The 20,629-nt window shown below is 36.9% G+C and overlaps 4 protein-coding genes across 7 annotated transcripts; 1 reads left to right on the top strand and 3 right to left on the bottom strand.

The window, feature by feature from the left end:
- Positions 1–2,123: 2,123 nt before the first annotated feature.
- Positions 2,124–5,381, bottom strand: LOC112800630 (BTB/POZ domain-containing protein At5g66560). Its single transcript, XM_025842974.3, has 4 exons — positions 4,624–5,381; positions 4,479–4,548; positions 3,038–4,378; positions 2,124–2,948 (listed from the first exon to the last, which is right to left on the bottom strand). The coding sequence occupies exons 1-4, from the start codon at positions 4,662–4,664 to the stop codon at positions 2,367–2,369; spliced, it is 2,034 nt and encodes a 677-aa protein (XP_025698759.1). The 5' UTR covers positions 4,665–5,381; the 3' UTR covers positions 2,124–2,366.
- A 1,250-nt stretch (positions 5,382–6,631) lies between these two features.
- On the bottom strand, positions 6,632–13,025 carry LOC112800627 (uncharacterized). Of its 4 annotated transcripts, none has more exons than XM_072236665.1 (8): positions 12,320–13,025; positions 11,886–12,211; positions 10,622–10,878; positions 9,947–10,147; positions 9,736–9,826; positions 9,271–9,526; positions 7,010–9,191; positions 6,632–6,909 (listed from the first exon to the last, which is right to left on the bottom strand). In XM_072236665.1, exons 2-7 carry the CDS (start codon positions 12,203–12,205, stop codon positions 8,868–8,870), a joined length of 1,449 nt encoding a protein of 482 aa, XP_072092766.1. In that variant the 5' UTR covers positions 12,206–12,211; positions 12,320–13,025; the 3' UTR covers positions 6,632–6,909; positions 7,010–8,867. The 4 variants fall into 4 exon arrangements, with proteins under 4 accessions (XP_072092766.1, XP_072092765.1, XP_025698756.1 ...); XM_072236664.1 differs by having other exon boundaries at positions 10,622–10,881; positions 12,320–12,446; XM_025842971.3 differs by lacking the exon at positions 12,320–13,025 and having other exon boundaries at positions 10,622–10,881; positions 11,886–12,281.
- On the top strand, positions 12,511–13,286 carry LOC112800628 (uncharacterized). Its single transcript, XM_025842973.3, has one exon. It carries the CDS (start codon positions 12,511–12,513, stop codon positions 13,027–13,029), a length of 519 nt encoding a protein of 172 aa, XP_025698758.1. The 3' UTR covers positions 13,030–13,286.
- A 183-nt stretch (positions 13,287–13,469) lies between these two features.
- Positions 13,470–18,713, bottom strand: LOC112800626 (wall-associated receptor kinase-like 14). The gene is made up of 4 exons (XM_025842967.3): positions 18,131–18,713; positions 17,094–17,889; positions 15,339–15,413; positions 13,470–15,032 (listed from the first exon to the last, which is right to left on the bottom strand). The coding sequence occupies exons 2-4, from the start codon at positions 17,845–17,847 to the stop codon at positions 13,744–13,746; spliced, it is 2,118 nt and encodes a 705-aa protein (XP_025698752.1). The 5' UTR covers positions 17,848–17,889; positions 18,131–18,713; the 3' UTR covers positions 13,470–13,743.
- Between the last annotated feature and the right edge of the window lie 1,916 nt (positions 18,714–20,629).

The raw sequence follows: 20,629 nt of genomic DNA, 5'->3' as shown, positions 1-20,629 counted from the left end.
AGTTCAGTTTAATTTGTATTTTTTTTTATTAGAAATGAAAATCGAACCGACTTACAAAACAAACTACAAAATATCTTATTTTAATTATTTTAGTTGTCAGTTATTTTGATTTTTTATTTTTTCAGTTTAGTTGATTGATTTTGTTTGAATCGAATCGTTTTAAACATTCCTACTAACTTGTTAGGTGCCTACGACCTACCAGGCAATAATTTAAGACTTAAGAGGATGCTTCCGCAGCTTAATTACTCAATTATGATAGTAGCATGCAGTGGGCTAATAAGTCTAGGTAAAGTACCAGGTAATATCCACATATGTACATTATACATGTATGAATGATGAGCCTCTTTTGGCCCAAACCTACAAGGACACTAGATGTGTATATATAATTATAGAAAAATATAGATAGATAATAAAAATATTAAATAATATGAATAATAGATATATTAAATATTTATTTTATTAAGTGTATAAATAATTAATTTAATATTAAAATTTAGATAAATAATTTAAAAATATAATATATTTTTATTTAATTAATAATTATTTATATTATTTAAAATGATAATTGTTTACCTAGCACTCCCTATAATTATATATGTACCAAGCTACGATGATTCAATGTTTAGGTGAAGAGATTTTGAGGGATATCATTATATCAATGTCCCTTTGCGCATCCGTTGTTACCTGCCGGTGTTTGTTTTCACTTGCAAATTCTCTTTTCAATCAATAATAATATAATAAAAATTTACGTACATTTGTTTTTATATAAAATTATTAATTAACATAGTTAGATAATAATTTTATTAAATATATTAAATTATCTAATAATTTTTAATTAATAATTTTACCTAAAGATGATAAATATAAATTTTTATCTAATAATATAAAGTGAATGTTATGATGTTTAAGTTATAGTACTTAACTTATTAAAAAAAAATTTAATAAATTTTTAATATTTTACTTTTATTTTATATATTTTATTTTTTATTTATAAAAATAAGTTAGATAATTTAAGTACAACAATAAAAAGCATAATAAAATCCACCATAATATAATAGGAGGCTAAAAATAGTATTAATAATAAGATAAAAATATAAATTTATATACAATTATTTTTATATAAAATTAATAATTAAAAATTGTTAAATAATAATTTAATTAATTTTATTAAATCATTTAACAATTCTTAAATATCAACTTCACATAAAAATAATTTTACGTGAGTTTTCACCTAAAATAAAACATGCAAAGTATTTGTAATGAGTAATGTTATATGTATACTAAAATTAGCCACCAAAATCAACTATCAGTATAAAATACATGTTAAAATATAAATACACATTGAAAATAAATTAAACCACATATATATTTATACTCAAATACATTGATAGTTAATTTTAGTGACTAATTTTAATCTACAAATAATATTTTTGAATTGTAATAAAATCCCTTTTTGGACCACGGAGGAGTTCCCCACATAATAATTACAATGGCAGCAGAATTACGGAACACCACAGGAAATCAATGGTTTGACTATCACTTACTGACTAAAGCAAGAATAAAATCAGGGTAAAAGATATTATTATCCCCCCAACAATCACAATAGCAGCAATAATAATGTCTACAGCCTCTACCTCATCAGAAAAGCAGCAAGCCTTTGTAGCTTCTTTTGCGGATCACGAGTACTTGCATTCTTTTTCACTCACACATGCACTTGACTTCACTAGCAAGAACCAACTTAAATTTCAACTTTAATTAGAAGCAAAATAATTCAGTATCTCCAATTTCCATGAAAATGCGCTGTCAGCAAGGTGTCACGCACTATCTATATTTGAACAATGTTAGGGGACCAGCAATTTTTATGATTGTTAGCCATCAATTAGTCATCAATGATGATTTGATGGTGTGAGATTGGTGTGAGATTTCATCCAATGGCTCACCTTCCTCTGCTGGTTACATGCTGGCCAAATTCAACAAAACTGCTGGTCCCCTAAACTTTTCCTTTGTCAAATTCCAGAAACTCATCTATATCATACCACCCCCAATCACCATCACCGCAAAAGTTGCGTCACCTCACCTCATAATTACCTCATTGTCCTAATAATTGGAGATAAGGAGAAACATTCTACAAAAACTATCATCCTTTTGTTTTCATTATACTATAATTTTTTCATTATGCATGGTACAAATTACGTGGGAGAAAACTACAAGGGAAACAACACTTCCAGATCATATATATTCATCCATTAATATCGCCAGCGACTATTTGACAAACGTTTAATTACACATCAACATGAGTGGGACCAATTTCCTAACTACTCCAATCATGATTCCACGTACCGCGTGGGAGTGTGCTAACCTGCTGCTTATTCACGACGAGGACGGTGGGGCTGCAGCTGGTTGGGCCTACTCGTGCCCTTGTCAATAGCCGTCGGCCCATGCGAGTCACAAACATGAGTCTTGAATTTACAACCAAATTTCCTTCCCAGGGCAAACGGGTCCCACCAGGCACCCTCTTCCTGTAGGCCTGCCTGGCCCATCTTCTCGATCGTCTTTCTCATGGAGGAACACTCGCGCTCCAGCTGATGCACTCGCGTCCGCATGCTATCCATGTCCAAGCGCAGCACCTGATTGTCCCTGACAGCCACGCGCCACGTGTCACTCCCCACACGATTTCCCTCACCTGCTTCTTCCACCCCACCAAAACTACCTCTCTCCACCAATGCGGCGGCCGCCACCGAGGGCCTCCCTGGCTCCGCCGTCGCCATCAGAGTGCCGGCGATTGCTTGCCGCAGCTGGAGCTGCTCGAAGAAGAGAACCTGAACCACCGCTCGCAGCGGAAGCCTCTCGTTCTGCGCGGCGTGCGTGCATGCCTCTAGAGTAAGCTTCCGACAGTCCAGCACTCCGCAAATCTTCTCTCTCTCCTGTTCCGAAACCCACGGATGCGCCTGCAGTTAACGAAACCCGCAAAGCAACCTTCAGTAACGGATTCTCTTATTATAATATAATAAAATAATTTTGTGACGGAATCGGATACCTTTAGATAGACGTCAACGGCACGGTAGAGACCGTCGTCGAAGAGTCTCGCTTCATCGGGAAGCGAGATTGCAAGGTTGTAGAATTTTGAGGCCTTGAGATTCGAATCGGAAGCGATCTCGGAAAGATAGCCGTCAATGAGTTTTCCTACGAGCATGAGCGCCGGCGATCTAGGAACGCTGTCGCCTCCATCGATTTCCGAAGCGCTTCGGTGTTCGATACCGTCCAAGAAGTGCCCTAGAATCCTCTCTACGCAATCCACGTCGTATAGCGTTTCGTTGAGGTAGGAGTAGCTGGGAATGAGAAGGTCGTCGAGCGTGGCTTCTTCGAGCTGTGATCCTATCTTCTTTTCCAATACGTCTCTGCAATCTTCCGAAGCATTAAGAATGTTGGCGGTTCGTAACAGACCGAAAAGGAACCTCGTGGCGGTTGAAGGCTTAGAACTCTTCTCGAGCGGAAGGTTTGAGACTATAGTCTCTAGCAGATCTTTCTGTTCTGCTTCGGTAGCTAACGACGAAGAGGAAGACGAAGACGATGGCAATGGTTTCCGGATAGACCTTGAAACGCCGGGAATGTGTTTCTTTGCGTAATGCATGAGGCAGCTCTCCGTTATCTCTGAATTCATCTCAGCCTCCTTCATTGCGAGAATCAATTGCTTGAAGAGAGGCATACCTAGAAGCGAGATCTCCTCAAACCATGAATATCCACCACTGCCGCTGCCGCCGCCACCACCACCGGTGACTCCTCCTCTAATCACGCCATTTCTTCTTCTTCTTGCTGCAGTTTCAATTCCATTCCACATGGCCTGCTTTGACGCAGAGCCACTAGCCGCGGCTATGCTGTCGGCTCCGGCATCGTTCACCGGCCAGCCGAACAATGCCGGATCAACCGAAGAGGCTCTGGAGACGATGGAATCAATACACCTGCTCGCGATGCCTAATTCCTCTGCCATAGGCATTAAACGCTCGCAGGATTTCAACGTTGTAATGGAGTCCTTGATGCTGTTGAGAACGGAGCTAGAGAGGAACCTTTCTGTCTTGGAGATGAGGTTGTCTTCGGAGTACTCCTCCGTCATCTCTAGAAACTCTCCGGCGCAGCGAAGAGAAGCCACGTTGGAAGGGGACAAGTCGATTTTGACACCGTAGCAGAACTTCGCAGCCAATTCAAAGGCCTCGGAACCGCCGGGGAACTCTGTAAACGTTAACTGAAAGTGTTGTTCTAAGAGTTGATCTTCTTCTTCGTCCTCTGATTGCGCTTCTTCGGGCCTTGCGGCAGAGGAATGCCTGGCTTCTTGCTCCGTTATGAGTTGGTGGAGCTTCCTACTTTTTGACATGAGAGGGAACTGAAAAAAAAAAAGAAGAAAAAAACGTGACAGATAACTTTCAGTGAATGTGAATGAAGGTATGAAGTAGCATGGTTGATAGGGTAGGCATAATGTTAACCTTGTGAAGATGGAAGTTCATGTCATCAACTTCAACAACAATATCACTCGGCAATCCCGTTGTGCAGAACCTGCAGAGAGAGGAAAATGTATGAATTTTTTTATGGATATCTCGTTCTCATGAGAAAGATAGAGATTCATCTAACCATGCTTGCCCTTTTGAGGAGAGTTTTTTCTCTGTCGCCATTTTCGTTTTTCTCAGCAAAGTTTGCTAATACTCCCTCAGAAGTCCTGGTACGGGCTTAGTAGGTAGTTAGATCCATGAAAATCATCAGAATAATAGTAGTAACTTCAGTTGAAATGGAATCTAGAGAGACTGAAAAGTTTGTGGATATGAGAGATTAGAGTGATTCAAATGTTAGGGGAGAAAAATAGAGGTTTTAGGTCACCCGAAAATAATTGTAGGTGTGTGATGCAAAGGATGAAGCAGACTTGACTAGAATAGCCAATTGGGAATGAAAAGAAATTGTCTTGTTGCACTTTATGTAGGTAAAGAACAGATTAATATTCATCAAAAGAAAAAAAAAAGATAGAAAGGAAAAGATGAAGAGTAGGGTGTAAACAGTATGGAATCCACAAACTCAAAGCGGACAAATGGGGCTTTGAGCAAATTCCTATAAAGGGGATCATAAAGGGTTGTTTCCTTCCTTTATCAACACTTCCTTTCTTCTTTTTCTTCTTTCATTTTTTTCCTTCTCTTTTATTTTTATTTTTTTTTTCTGTTTGCTGAATTGGTATCAGAATATCACTCTCTAGTCTCACCTACTGAATCGGACTCAGCAAAAGAGAGCTGCCTTTGATGAGTTTTTCTCCTAGAGCCCTTGAAAAGGATTTAATCAGGCATTACCTCATATAAGCATTGCTTGCCAACTAGGTGAACATCGCTTTTGCGTAACTGATGGATGAATATTTTATGAGTGAACTTCTTATTTGATCTCCTATTGACTTGGTTCCCTTGTTTTAACTTAATTAAATCATTCCAACATTATATTACACTATATGCAAATGCTAAAGGTGGACCTTTACATAGCCATGTTCCCACCAGCCTTACATTCCACAATGTCTTCAACTAGTTAATCAATGCAGTATCAATGATAATGGACCTCACAAAAGCATGGAATTCATTGAAGTCTTTTCTTATATGAAATTAATCTGTGTCATCCATAACGTAAGTTTATTTTTGTCTGTATTGTTGAAGATTTGAGAAATGTAGCATTGGTCAAAAAGCAAGATAAATATATGCAGTTAACTTAAAAATGTTATATGACTATGCATTAGATAGTTGATTTTTATTATCTCTGGGGTATAAATAAATGCAAATTGCTAGTCATGTATACCGAGTGGTACGGTACATTAATTATACAATTCAGAGTCAAGACATAAACGCTGCTCCAACTCCTCTACTCTCAATCCAAATAATAATTAAAAAAAAGAAATGGAAAAGGACAAAAGAAGCCAACATCTGCATTTATGTTGCCATATCTACCATCTCATAGTTCCTACCTTAGAATTTATGGCTGCCTTTAATGATTAGACAAGAATTGTAAGATACGTTACTCCATTGCAACTTCAAAATGCTGGGGTGTATTTTAAAGAGCTCAGACAGATTTCAAATGCCCTCAAGTTTTTCAAATATTTATTTTTTTTTAAATATTGTTGTTAATAAAATAGTTAATGAAAGACAGATCACAAATACGAGAATGTGGCAAATAGGTTTGAGAATATCTATGTTACTCCTTTTTCACACTATTGGGCATGGGCTATTGGCGACTCTCTCTCAGACGATATAAAAGAGAGCTGTGCCAAAATTGTCAATAACGTAGCCATGTCACTAATTGTGATTGGGCAGTCTTCATTGAAAAAAGTGAGTAGTGAGGATTATAAAGACAAACCACCAAAAACCAAAATTCCTCCAATTCAGAAATAATAGTGGATTATTAGCAGACGCAATTGGTGGATAGCTTTCGTTGATTTGGGTTATGGCAACGTTAGTCTTACTTAACAGCTGGTAATTTTAGCATTATTTTATCCTAAACATCAAATATCCTAGGGCTCGAGGACACAAAAATTTACAAAGTATTATGGGCAAAATATGGCAGCACATAAACCACGGCAAATATTAATAAAAGAAAATCCATAACAGAGCCATTTAAATAGCTAGCACAAGAGCAGAGGAATTTATTCTTTATTTTTTATTAATAGACCCATTAACATAGAGAAGAATTTAGAATAATCTGAGTCACAAGCTCATGACTAGTCGAAGATTACATTTATTAATATAATATAAGCGACCTTAACCATTTGTTTATTGCAAGGCACGATGGCATCCGACAATATCCATCTCTATCCCTCTGCATCCCACCATCAGGCTAAAATAATCACAGCAGATCAGCATCCGAGGCTGCTTCAAGAATTTTGAGGGTTACTATTGCCTGCAAAAAAGCAACAATCATATTATAATAGTCAACGTTGTGTGCGTGTGTTATTCCTCTTTATGGATTATATTGAAAAAACATAATAATTGGTTCGGACCTTGAGAGGGGTTTGCAGATTGCGGCGGTGCTGGTTGAGAGGGTGTGACAGCAACACCAGGCCAGGGACGGCAGTCGCAGCGCTTTTGCTCATCGATGGTGTTGTAGAGAGAGTTCAAATGCCTGCCACAACCCCCCCATGTGTACTTCCCACAGGTTTTACAGTCCACCCGATAACACATCTTCCTCCAAATCTGAGAGTAAACCTCGTGATGTTTGTCTTACACAATGAGGCAGTACATACCCCATTTTATCATTCCATTCTCACATCGGTTTCGCCAACCGTTCTTTGTTTGTCTCGTCTCTTGTCAAATCCGAACCACAGATAGCGCCTAGCAATTAAATCGGCAACCACCAATTATTAATGGATATCAGTATTCCCTTGTCCCCTACGATTACAATTGGCGCGTAGGTCGTAACAATCGTTCGAGACCCAAAAAACAAGGTCTTGTTGCGTGCTCTATGCCTCAATGCCCATCTTCTCTATGCAAGGTTACAAAAACAGAGCAAGTATCTTATAGCGACATGTTTGGATTAAAGTTTGCAAACTTTTTTATAAAATTGATTTTTTAAATTTGATTTTGATAAGAAGTGGGTTGGTATTAAAATGATTTATATTTTATAATTTTGTATTAAAATAGATTATAATAAAATAAATATTAGTTGGACTACATTATTCAAAATTATATTTAGATAAAAATTACTAAAAAAAGATATATATTTATATCATTTAAAATTATATTATTTTAATTTTCTATGATTATAATTTCTTTTGAAAAAAATTTAAATTAGTACATTCTTGATTATAATTTTTAGTACTCTTTTTGTATTTAATTATATCTTTTTAATAAAATTTATATTATAAAATTAATAATAATAAATAAAATATATACTAATTTAAGAATACATAATAAAAAATATACAAAGTCAAATAAAAAAATAAGGTTCTATAAAAAAATATGTATTAATAAAAATTATTTAAAAAATCTATATAAACAATGAATACTAAAAATTTTATTACAAAAATACAAAAAAAAATTCTAAAAAAAATTCATACTATTAACAAAAAAAATAAAATTGATAAAAAATAAAAAATTTAACAAAAAATACTAACAATAATATTAAAAAAATATTTATTTGCAAAGCATATCCATAAAAAAAATTCAAAAACGCTGTGATGATTATGGTGAACGGAAATTTAAATCCAAAATTATATTCGCATTTAGAGAAAAAAAGTTACCAAACAAAAAATTACAACGTTGAAGAAGATTGAACATGCTTCTTGTACTTATAACGTATTTGTCAAACACAACCTAAAATTTTAAAATAGTGAAAGCAAAACAACTGTTTTATCCATTTTCTTCACTTTGAGAATTGGGATAGACTCTGACCATGTTAACAATATAATCCAAAAATTTTCTAATAGTTTCAGGTTTCAGGTTTTGGAAGGTATGGCCTCGGCCAGCCCCCCATTGGCATTGGATTCAGATCCACCTTGGACTGGGTATCATCTAAGACATTGTTTGGGGCTTGTTTTTTGTTCCGGGATAAAAATGATTTAGAAACTTACATAGATGAGCTCGCTTCGTAATTTTACAAATCAAACTCATCCATGAATTTTGACCCCTTAACCATCCACAGAACTAGCATAATATAGTTCGGCTTTCACGGTTTTGTATAAGTAACATCTAAACCTTTTTAAACTTGAGATAACGTCAATTAAATGCACGGGGCATACAATGGCAATATAAGGAATCACATAACACTCCCTACAAACGATTCTTTTAGTCGCCAGAATGTATGATAGCATTACAAGTTCAAGTTAAACTCTCCATATGAAAGACCAAGACCTAGATATATCAAGATTTGTCGCCATCACCTTTGCCATCAGTTGATTCTAGTGATGGTTTTTTTGGTGCGCTGGCTTCTGGTACACTGGAATTTGATGGACGCTTAACTCCCCTACCTACCACACCAAGATGTGTGACTCCGGTGGATCCATTGGTGTGAGCAGTGGAAATGGTTGGAGAGTCAAAACCTGCACTGCTGTCAGCAGTAGCCATCTGTGAGGAGCTCACTTTTCCTGGAGATGATTCCTTCGCACCTGCCTTGGCAGCTGCTATTCCCAGGATCTCGGAAAGAATTGATTTTGGATTCAAAACCAGCTGCTGCAGATCTTCAAGCTGCAAATCCATATATTCCAATCAATAACAAAATAACAAACGAACAAAGATATAACTTGCAAGATTTTCTCCAGCCTACCTTCTTTTCCAATTCACTTGAGAGACCTTTGAGAGTTTCAATCTCTGCCTGTTTATCTGAAACCGAGTTTTCAAACTCAGATGTTTGTACATTCTGTTGTGACTCGGAAACAGAGGATGTTGAGTCCAAAATCCTCTTTACTTCTTCTGTCAGCCGATGTAACCTTGCTTTACAAACAGATGTAGCCTTTTCACAATAAGGAATTGCTTCTTGAGGTCTAGAACCAACCTCCAAACACAAACATATACGGAAATTTCTTAATTCAAAAGTTAAGGGCATCTAGCAGTGTAAGAGAACATAAACGGTCATCCTAAATTTAAGAGCTAACTGTCAGCAACTTCATTAATTCATTGAACGTTATTTAGTCATCTCTTGTCTCAATTTTTTGCTACCAATTTAAACTGGCAGAAGATTACACGCATCAGTAATATCATGGATCTAGATAAAGAAATTTGAAGAGGATACAAGTCAGCAATTTTCCTATCATCTGGTTCAACCAGCTGTTCTAAAATGGATAGTGCCTTCTGGTAATCAGAGAGAGAAGTTTCAAAATCCTCTGCACAAAACAAAGATAGGAAAAATCCATTTAATAAATCCTCTACTCTTGTGAATCTGTGTGTGCTTGGGAAAAGAAAGCTCAGTTGAATTAAAATTATATAAAAGATCACAGGAGGACCTCTTTCCAATGCAACATCTGCCAATGCTGATAATATGTCCACTTGTTCTATTGTATTGACAGAGTGCTTTTCAACAATGGCTCTAGCTATATCAAGCATTTTCCATGCCAAGTCCAGGTCAGACTCATCTTCATCAGCTTCTGCCAAGTCCTCAGCATCACTATCCTCCTCATCTTCTTCCTGGTCATTCTTAGCAGACTCTGTTACATATTTTAAAAAATAAAACAATGAGATAGATCTGAAAACTATGGAAGAGTGACAATGTTCTTTCACAAAGTGAAAGTGTCAATTCCTAAAAACTTCACGAGGCTTACATATTAGTATTCACAACCCTACCCAATATGAGCCAATCACAAGCTTTCTTATCCCACCAACCATCAACAAGTGACAACTAGCTTTCTAAGAACATTTTTACTTCTATCTTCAATTAAACAGATTAGTAATGATTGATCTGGTAACCTTCAATAGAAGATAAAATTCTATGCACTCCTTCATATGGCAAATTCCATAAAACAGTCTCCCTTATTCGCAATGACTTGTGAAGGAAAGGATAATGCGGAACAGAACAACACATTCAAATGAAAACATGACAGAACATTCTTAACAGATTGAACATGAACTTATTTCTAAATTTAGTAGTAATAATCAATTTACACTAGAAACAATTCACTAACCATCATCCACTGCTGGACCCTGGTCAGTTGAAGTTACATCCTGCTCAATGTTGCTTGAAAAAGATGCAGTAGAAGATTCAGCATTTACAGAACTCTTCATAGATCCATCTTTTGTGGAGCCATGTTGAGATCCATCCTCCTTCTTGGGCACATCAGCCAAAGGATCAGCTTCCTCCTGAGCCTTGTATAACAGTGCGCAGCCATATTTGTAGTAGGTGTGTACACACTCGGGAGCAAGTTCACCATAGCGGGAAACTCTACTTTGAATAAAATTGTCTCTCAGAACATTAAATATATTAAAACGAATCATAGAAATGCAAAGGGAGATATGACATGGTAAACCTATATTCAGTTAATCAATTTGTACCAATAAGAGTGCAACAAGTGGTTTTGACAAAAATGAACTTGGTAGAACTAAAATCTGAAAATATCATCATAATTTTCTCAGTCCGGGCACAAACTACTTTAAGAGCTTATATGGGTGCCATTAAGTTGTTAGAAGATCTTTTTTTTTTAGGGTGTTTGGCAAAATTTTAGTAGTAAAAGTACTAGGGAAAAAAGGATCTTTTCTTAAAAGTTACAATTTACATCTTTTAAAAAAAAGATATTTTTTACTAAAAAAATGTTTCTAACATAATAAATTAACAAAAAAGTACTTTTATATTGTTGTACATAAGCATAATTGTTAGATAAAAAGATATTTTCACATGAGAACAAACATATAATTACTTTTACTTTTCTAAAATGATCTTTTAAAACAAATCACTTAAAAAAAGATATTTTCGTAGGAGCTTTACCCAAACAAGCACTGAAACATCTCTTGTACCCAAAGTTTTCCAAGATATATGCTATGTTTAGGTGAAAATTTTAGACGAAAATGCATACATTAAACTTATTGACATGTGTATAATGTAAGAAATGAGAACTAACGTGATTTCATTTCATCTATCAATATTCTCGACTAATAAAGCAGAGATTTTAAACCCGAACTGGATAACTACATGTTCCTTTTGGGATGGAGCATGTATGATGGTGACGCATCTAAGTCTCTAACTATTGCATTCATGCAAATCAAACAATTGCTACCATGGAATTTCTGAATATTAGCTACCATCTTGGTCATGCATCCATCCGATTTGCAACCTAATACTATTAACGTGCACTTCCAAGATAAAATATCTCTTACCTATTTGCCTATTTCTCTATCTTTTTACAGAAAAGATCAAAGTCAAAATGAAGCGCCAGCTAGAAGCAAAAGACAAACCTGATCTCAAGAGCGCGGCTGAAGTTATCAGCTGCCTCTCCAAAATCGTTCTCTTTCATGGCTGTGTTCCCCTTCTCCATTAGCTCATCCGCGAACTCCAAGGACTTCTGAGGATCACTACCGGAAGCTTCTCCGGCGTTGTCGCCGTTGGAAACCGAAACCGACTCCGCTCCGCCTTGCGCTGTGGATTCCACGGTAGCATCCACAGTGATTCCGCTCTTTTCATGCTCGGTAGGGTTTACGGTTCCAACAACAGCAACAGTTTCCGCTGGCTGAGCCACTGTGGCAGAGGTTTCAGATGCAGCAGCTTCTTCCGCCATTGTCACCTGGGAGAGAGAGAGAGAGACAGAAGGGAGAGAGGTTTGAATTAGGGTTTGATATTCTGGCGCAAAATACGAAAAAATGAAAAGGAAAGTGCAAAATAGAACCCGAACCGGAACCGGAACCGGAAATAAGCAATTCAACCCGCACCGTTTGGTTTTTACACGTGTCAAGGTAATAGTGATACATAAATTGGGGAAATTTTCGAAATTAAATATGTTAACAATTTGTAAAAAGCGAGTGGCCACAAGCTGAGGATCACTGGTCAGCGAGTGAGTGATTGAGTGTTGTGGTGACGGAAGCTATGGTTTGTGCAATTTCACTACCGTTTTCAGCTCTCTCTCTTCAACGTCTCAGCGTGCGCAATGCGACATCGTACTCAAGTAAGCCGCAGAAGATAACTAACAAGCCAGTAACGGCCTTACCGGGTGCCGTTCCCTCGGGGCGGAGGCAGCTGCTTTTGTTACTGACGGCGTCTGCGGGATTGGCGGCAAAGGAAGCGATTGCGCAGGATATTCCACTGTTCGGGATACGGAAGAGTTTGAAGAGGGTGGAGGAAGAGGCCGAGGAGATCGTGAGGGAAGGATTTGAAGCCGCGGACAAGGGGCTCGAGTCAGCAGAGAAGGGGCTGGAGACGGCGGAGAGAGGGCTAGAGGCGGCGGAGAAGGGGATAGAGACGGCGGAGAGGGAGATAACGTCTGCAGTGAGCTTTGGGGATTTGGCGCAGGCGGGAGTGGTGGCCGGAGCGGAGTTTTTGGGGGTTTTGGTTGCGACGGCAGTGGTGAACGGTATTCTTGGGCCTGAAGCTCAAAAATCATCGTGACTCGTTGGTGCGAATTGGCGTTATAATTGCTGGATATATTTGTCTTTTGTTAATACTTAATATTGTCATTATTGATGTATATCATGTTTGTTTTTTAATTTTAATCATTGTTGTAGCATCTGATCGTATTATTTGGAGATATCGGCGTTATAAGATATATCCGAGAAACTATTTATACTCACTGCTTGTTTGTAACGTATAATCCCATCAGAAATTTAGAATGGAGAGTTAAATGACTTTCTGTCAACCAAAATAAAGTGCGTGGTGCTGTTGAAGTAGGTTACCAAATCTATGTGAAATTTCAGTACATTTATGGGTTTTGGTGGAAAGTGTCACGGTGAAGAGGGCAATGTAGTAGGTACTAGGTAAGGCTTTCACGCATTTCATGGTTCTTGTATTATGAACATTGTGCAACTCAAAGTAGATATGAATAACAATTATTAGCTCAAACATCACGGTAGTCATTTTATCTATTTCTATATGAAGCTATAAAATTATACCCAAAGGTATATGTTATTTCCAGCTGTAATTGTACATTGTACATATTCCTATATGCATGTTGAATTTTGTATATTGTTTACTGATGAAAAGAGTCCTGGAGGTCGTCAGAATCCTATTGCCAATCATACACAAAATTAACTATAACAATTAACTGCTAAAAAGAAAAGAAAACTGTTATATGCCTCGAGTATTCACATTGCTGAGATGATTTTGTCAATGAACTGCATTGTCCAACAAACTGTTTGTTGAAGGTGAGCTGTGTCCACTTGACCAAGGATCCTGCACTGATACAGGAGAGCTGTCCTTTGCCTCCATTGATTTCAAAAAGCTTCCGGTCTTCTGCGTAACGATCAATATCTCATTCCCTTGCCCTGCTTTATTTAACTTAATACCGCCCAGTGACTTGTCACTTCCTCTGCGAGGAGATGAGTTTCCAGACCCAACTGATGAAGCTAGACACATATTTTCCTCGGTGGATGCCCATCCACTGCGCTTGATGTGTTCTAGCTCCTCTGCCACTTCCATCATACTAGGCCTCATGTCGCTATGGAAAGCAAGACACCTAAATGCAAGCTCAGCCACCTTATGAATTGAATAGAGTGTCCAAGCATCTTGATGTGGTTCAAGGAAGGGATCTATGATCTCATCTATGGCACCCCTCCTAATCCTATCAACAGCAAGTGCTGCTAAATTGACCTCACTTTGTTGTCGACCGAAATCAACCACTTTCAAGGCAGTTATTATCTCTACCAAAACCACTCCAAAGCTGTAGACATCACTTTTATCAGAAAGATGGAAGTTCTGGTGGTATTGGGGATCAACATAACCCGGAGTCCCTTGTGGAGCAGTTGAGATATGTGATGTTTCTGTCATGCCAAGCCTAGAAAGCCCAAAATCGGCAACTTTAGATTTGAAGCTGTAATCCAAGAGTATATTACTGGATTTGATGTCTCTGTGGTAAATTGGTGGATGAATTGCTGAATGAAGATATGCGATTGCTTTAGCAGTTTCAGTTGCAATAGTAAGTCTTATTGTCCATGGAAGACCTTTACCCCTCTCTCTTTGCAGATGCTGAGAAAGTGTTCCATTAGGCATATATTCGTAAACAAGGATCTGCTCTCCCTCCTCTATGCAGCAACCAAGAAGGCGAACTAGATTAGCATGACTCACAGAAGAAAGGAGCTTGATCTCATTCATGACTTGGTCAACGCCGTTGGTATCTCTGTGCCTTATCTTTTTTATAGCAACCCACTCATCATTGTGAAGTTTTCCAGCATAAACTGTACCAAAAGCCCCAGTTCCCAGCCTTTGCTTGTCAGAGAACGAATTTGTTGCTCTTTCAATTTCTTTGTAAGGGTAGAAAGGTACACTGGAGTTGCCTGCAGCTTCACGCAAGAGGCGCTTTGCTGTTGTATGTTTGCTCAACCAAGCAGAACGGCGCCTGGCACAGTAGCATACAAGAGACAGAAGAACAGCCACGGCCAAAACTCCAGTTGTGATCACTGTCAAGTGTGAACAATAACATTATGATTAATCAAAATATTTTTCTGTTGCATGTTGTGTTTGGAAAATAGAAGAGAAGAAAAACAGGTATTGGAAGCTAAGGAATCATGCATATTGAATGATAGCATAGTGATTAGTGAATGAATGATTAACTCGTCAACATGGACAATCCTATGAAATTCATTACTTCATCCGGTAGCCCAGAAATAAATCTATGCAATATGCTATGATATATAAGATCATACTCTAACAGTAATTAGTACAAAAGGAAGCTAATTGCGTAAAGATGTAGAGTATGGTTGTACCTCCAACAATAACACCTATTTTGGTTGTTTTTCCACATCCTCCCGATGTTACTGTTGATGCACTGCAACTTAAAACTGAATCAATTGATCACAAGGGAGCAACAAGCAAAGTATCAGAAATGAGAAATGACTATTTAAAAAAAGTTAAGTTTAGTCTCCAACTGAAAAATAATAAACTCATTTTTCCACAACTGAAAAGAATAAATGTTTACTCTAAGTCAAACTTACGGGTCTTTTAATTTATACAAATCGCTAGACCCTATTGGATATTAACATTTTGTTCATTAAACCCAATGGGGTGCCACGATTTATAAGCAAAACAAAGACACCCCATATGTCCCGGGAGGTGTAGGGTATAAATCGATGGTTTTAACTTTTAAGAACAACGAATATTTGTAACCAAATTATGTTAAGACAACTTAGTCACACTCCATTTTCTTTTAAGTAAAAGGCCCACAATCTTAACTACCTGAACTATTTAAGTATTTATAGGTTCCATCAAATCAGGTAATTCAAAAAGAAAATCCTCAAATAGCAGGTAACGCACCATTTACTAGTTGTTAATAGGAAAAGCAAAAAACGTTTTAACTTTCACCTTTGTTTCTGATTTAAGACATCTACTAGAAATTAGAAACTGTGACTCACATTACACTCAATATCCATTGTCAAGAACACGTGAATAAACAAATTATGGGTGATGTTGAGAAGCTTTGACCATCCACCCTAAAAGAAAGAAAGTTTCAAATCAAATCTATCCAACCAGACATGTGCAGCCAGAACATGTTGACTTTGGATCTGGAAGGATTTTTTATCTGGTATATTACCATTCAAACCAAATATGTACACCAAATAGAAAAATAACTTAAAGAAAAAAAAAATCAAAACAGATCCACTGTTTATTTCCCATGACAATGAATTCATCAGGAGCATCAAAATTAGTATGCATAAAATTCAAACAGGAGTAAAACTCCCATGTAATGAACATTTGCTTCACTTCCATTTCCACATCACTGCAACATCAAGGGACGTATGAGGGCCCTCATGGTCCGCGAGATTACAGGAATCAAAATAATGAACCTTATCACATAGGAAAAGTCGATGTGCCTCATGCCCTCATGTGCTCCCAACAAAATAAATCTTTGTTGATATTGTCCCTTAATAAAGCAATAACCAATCTTTTGACCATTCCAAAACAAAAGAATCCCACCACCCCCCCCCCCCCAAAAAAAAAAAAGGAAATTCTGGTCTTAACTTTACATCTTTCATGAGACATATCAAAGATGATAATTCAACAAAGAACGAGGCTTGCAAGTCTTTTGCAGAGATGATAAGATTGCGTGAAAAATGTCATGGTTCAAATTATCTTATTCAGTGCTCCAGCTGGGAGTATAATTAAACTACCTTATTCTTAAACAGTTTAAGGTCACATCTTAGAAAGAAAATCTTTCTTGAAAAAAATTATTCAAAACCAAACATGTATCTAATCCATTGAACTACAACACATCAATTTTCCACGAAACAGAAACTAAGGTGGCGCAACATGGTTGCTCAGCACAAAAAGCCACAACCAGGTGTTACATTCCCGATTGACCCATCAAACCCCACATGGCCACGGCCATAAGAATCAAAAGCATAACAATTATTATAATAATAACCAAAAATAGATGGCACTTGCAAGGAATAATAAAATGATGACTATTAAAAAATTCTAAATATCAAAATTCTCAATCAAAATGGGCTGAAGAGAAAACACACCTCTCCGGCAACCGGTACCGTTGATGAAACCATCTCCCTGGAAGCCATGAAGGCACTGGCAGCGAAACCCTGAACTATTTTTCCCCTGAGGATTTGTTACCTCTGTACAGGTAGCGTTTTGAGAACAACCAGAATCATGACAAGAACCCTGAATCCACCACCCCAACTCAACCACCTGAAACTGCAGAAATAATAGCTCCTTGCTCTGCCCAAGAGCAACCGAAGAGAACAAGAACTTGCAACGAGTGTTTTTCAATTCATCGTAACTCAAAACATCACCAACAACAACGTTGTTTCTCTGTTTCTGGCTCTGCGGGGTGAAACAACTGATGTTACCGCTGCTGCTGTCGCAGCTCTCCACCTCAGCCTGGCCGCCTGTGAAGGTGGAGGCGGGGATAACGCAGCCACCTTGCTCCTCCGTGCAGTTCTGCACGAGGAAGCTGTTGTTCCACGTGGGGGCAAAATTGTCATTGAAGAGTGGCTTAATAGATCCCATGGTGCGGTTGCATTTCGCGGGTATGCTGATGAAAATGGTGCTAGCTGTGATGTTCTGAACCAGAAAGCCGCCAACTTTGACTTGGTCTTCGGTACAGTTCAGTTTCACTTCGCAGCCTTCTGAGAACCCAAAAGGGTAGTTCAGGGTTTTCCCTCCGCAATGGCGATCGCAGTTCGTCAAGTTTTGTGCTCTCGTCAAAGCCATCAAGATTGTGAGCACGATAAAGAAGCTTGTGTGGTGGTGATGAAGAAGAAACATCTTTGAATTGGAATTGAACGAAACGGCGTAATCATCACCCTTCTGAAATAAAAGAGAAGCACGGAGTCAGCTTAGATTTAATTTTTTGCTCAAATTAAATCAAAGTTTTTATTTTTCTTATTAAAAGCATCATTTGGCGGATTATACGGGAAATTATAAGTATGCGATGGAAACAGTTGGGGTAGTCATCTATCTCAATAAATGCCGCCTCATATGGAAGAGAACCACTGAATCATAATTAATGGAGTCTTGATTTTGATACTAATTGTTGTGACAGACGCACCTTCAAGATTGTGCAATGGATGAGCTGAAATGAATGGATGTAGCAGTTGGAGAAGCAAACGATGGAATAGAGATAATAAATTTCTGATTGAAGGAATGAAGAAGAAGAAGCAGCAGCAGCAGCAGCAGCAGAAGCAGCAGCAGCAACTCTTGGGAGGTATTAACGTCGTTGGCGTCGTTCACACTTGTTGTGTGAGTTGCGTGTGGGTCTTTTGTCGTGTGAGGGAGAGAACTTAAACCCGGTCCACATCCACATCGTTTTCTTCGTTACCCTTTCACTTATTTAAGGGAAGTTTTTATTGAGTGCCATATATACCCTTCCATTTTTGTTGTCTGCACCAAAAAGCCCTTGGTCTCTGGATGAAATTGCATGCACTGCACTTATTATACCATGTTTGACTAACTGGGGAGAGTTTAATTATCCGGTGAATCAATGAAGGAATACAGAATGATTTTGTTCGCTTTTCAAATTGTCCACTCCACCGTGTATGCTCTTCTAGGTTCTCACTGCTAACCTTCCATCATTACATCATAGCAATATTTTTCACTCCATTTGGTCCGATATTGAGCGGAAGGTCCAATCCAAATCTTTTCATTTCTACAAAGAGGTTAATACTAAATCTAAACAATAGTACATGACAAAAAATTCATAAAATAATTGAATTAATTAAAAAAATAATAATAAATTAATATCTTAATTTTTTTGAAAAAATGTGCGTAGACATTTTTTTGTTTTTAACGTTGATAGTTGTATAATTATAAATTGCATATTTGTTCTTATATTAAATAAAATTTAAATATTATTTATATAAAAATATATATCCAACTAAAAAAAATAAAAAAATACGATTAATAACAAAGACATACTAATTAATTAAACAGTATCTAATCATCTTAATTTATTAACAAATTTTCTATATACAACATTAATTGTGCAATTCTTAAAGATCTCTTTATGATTTTCAATTAAAAACCTTTATCCCTTATTTGCTATTAATTCTTAGAAGTACCACATATAATTGTCTGTGTGTAAAAATTGATCTTAGTAAGTACAGATTTATAATTTTCAACGTCTATTCTTAAACTTTGTTGATTATCACATCAAAAGACACTATTAATGGAAATTATTTTTTCTGAAACTTGATTGGAAAGCTGTCATTATTTGGAACCATATTCATTATTAGGATTAATGCAATTCCTCCTACTTTAGTCCCCGTTAGTATTCATATTCAACCAAGTGATTTCTAAGTCTCTTAATCTGTAGTCGTGTATCATTTTAGGCTATTTGACTGGTCTATGTTCATAAGTAACATCATTAGAACACCAATTTTAAGTGTGAGTTTATGAGGTGAAAAATTAGAATAATTAAAAGCATTTAACACTTCTGGACCAAAGAATTCCAAATGTTTTTTCATATTACTTTTCTCGACACAAAAATTGTCTGAACTAAGATATAACTTTTTTATCACTAGGAATAATTAATAGTAGTTAACTGTTTATTTTGTCAATGTCTAAGGTCGGTGCTAATATTGTTTGATCATTAAAGTAATTGCTTAACAGATGGCTATGCACTCAAGTCTGAAAAGACAAAGTCAATTAACTCATCAAATGCCTGTTCGGAATCTAAAACTATCATATTCATAGGAATCTTAATTTATGACTCTCCATCTAGGTTATCTCCTATTAGTCCATCACCAACTTTTAACAACTAATAACTAAATTTCTTGATTTTTTATTTGTTTTTATTTTTGCATCTTATAGTTAGCCTTATGTTCTTTACAGTCATAGAACTTTAGCAGACTCTCAAAGGTACGAAGAATTTTCCAGATCCTCTTGTTAATTATAGCCAATATTTGTCTAAAATCTCTTCTGAGTACAACTGCCTTCCCCTCGAATGGATGCTCGCCATTAGCAATTGATACCTGCCTTATAATATCCCTCAAACATCTATCCAATGCCTCATAGCAATACCTGCTAAGCATAGGTGCCTCATTCTAAATGATTGAATATGTCCTTATCAACAATTTAGCAAGGGGTGAGTCTTGTCGGATATTGCACGTAGAATATTCATCTAAAATTAAAAGGTATATTGAATCTAGAGTGTGCAGTCTTATCGTTTGGTAGGAGAAGTAAGGCTATTCCACTAGAAGTCAAATTAAGCACTATTTTATCCCCTTACCTAACTTTTGCTGGCATCAAATTGTAAAAAAAATATTTTACCGCAACCACCCTGACCATAACGAAAAAAAAGTCCTCCCTCGAATTCGTTCATAACCCTTATAACTCTGTCATAAGCTTCATTATGTTCCATAGTCATCATGCACAACATCAAAGATGTTAAGGTCTCTAATTGATGTCTGTCATACTTGAATTTCTCTATTATTAGTCACTCATCTTGCAATGAGTAGTTACTACCAGAAAAAATTGGTATTGGAGGATATTCTTGCAAGCTTCTTCTATAAGAATCTATGATATTTTCTTTGTCTGACAATACAATATT

The sequence above is a fragment of the Arachis hypogaea genome, chromosome 5 (genome assembly GCF_003086295.3).
Source record: "Arachis hypogaea cultivar Tifrunner chromosome 5, arahy.Tifrunner.gnm2.J5K5, whole genome shotgun sequence".
Taxonomy (NCBI): domain Eukaryota; kingdom Viridiplantae; phylum Streptophyta; class Magnoliopsida; order Fabales; family Fabaceae; genus Arachis; species Arachis hypogaea.
The sequence above is the reverse complement of the archived record's forward strand: the minus strand, read 5'-3'. Positions and strand labels throughout refer to the sequence as shown.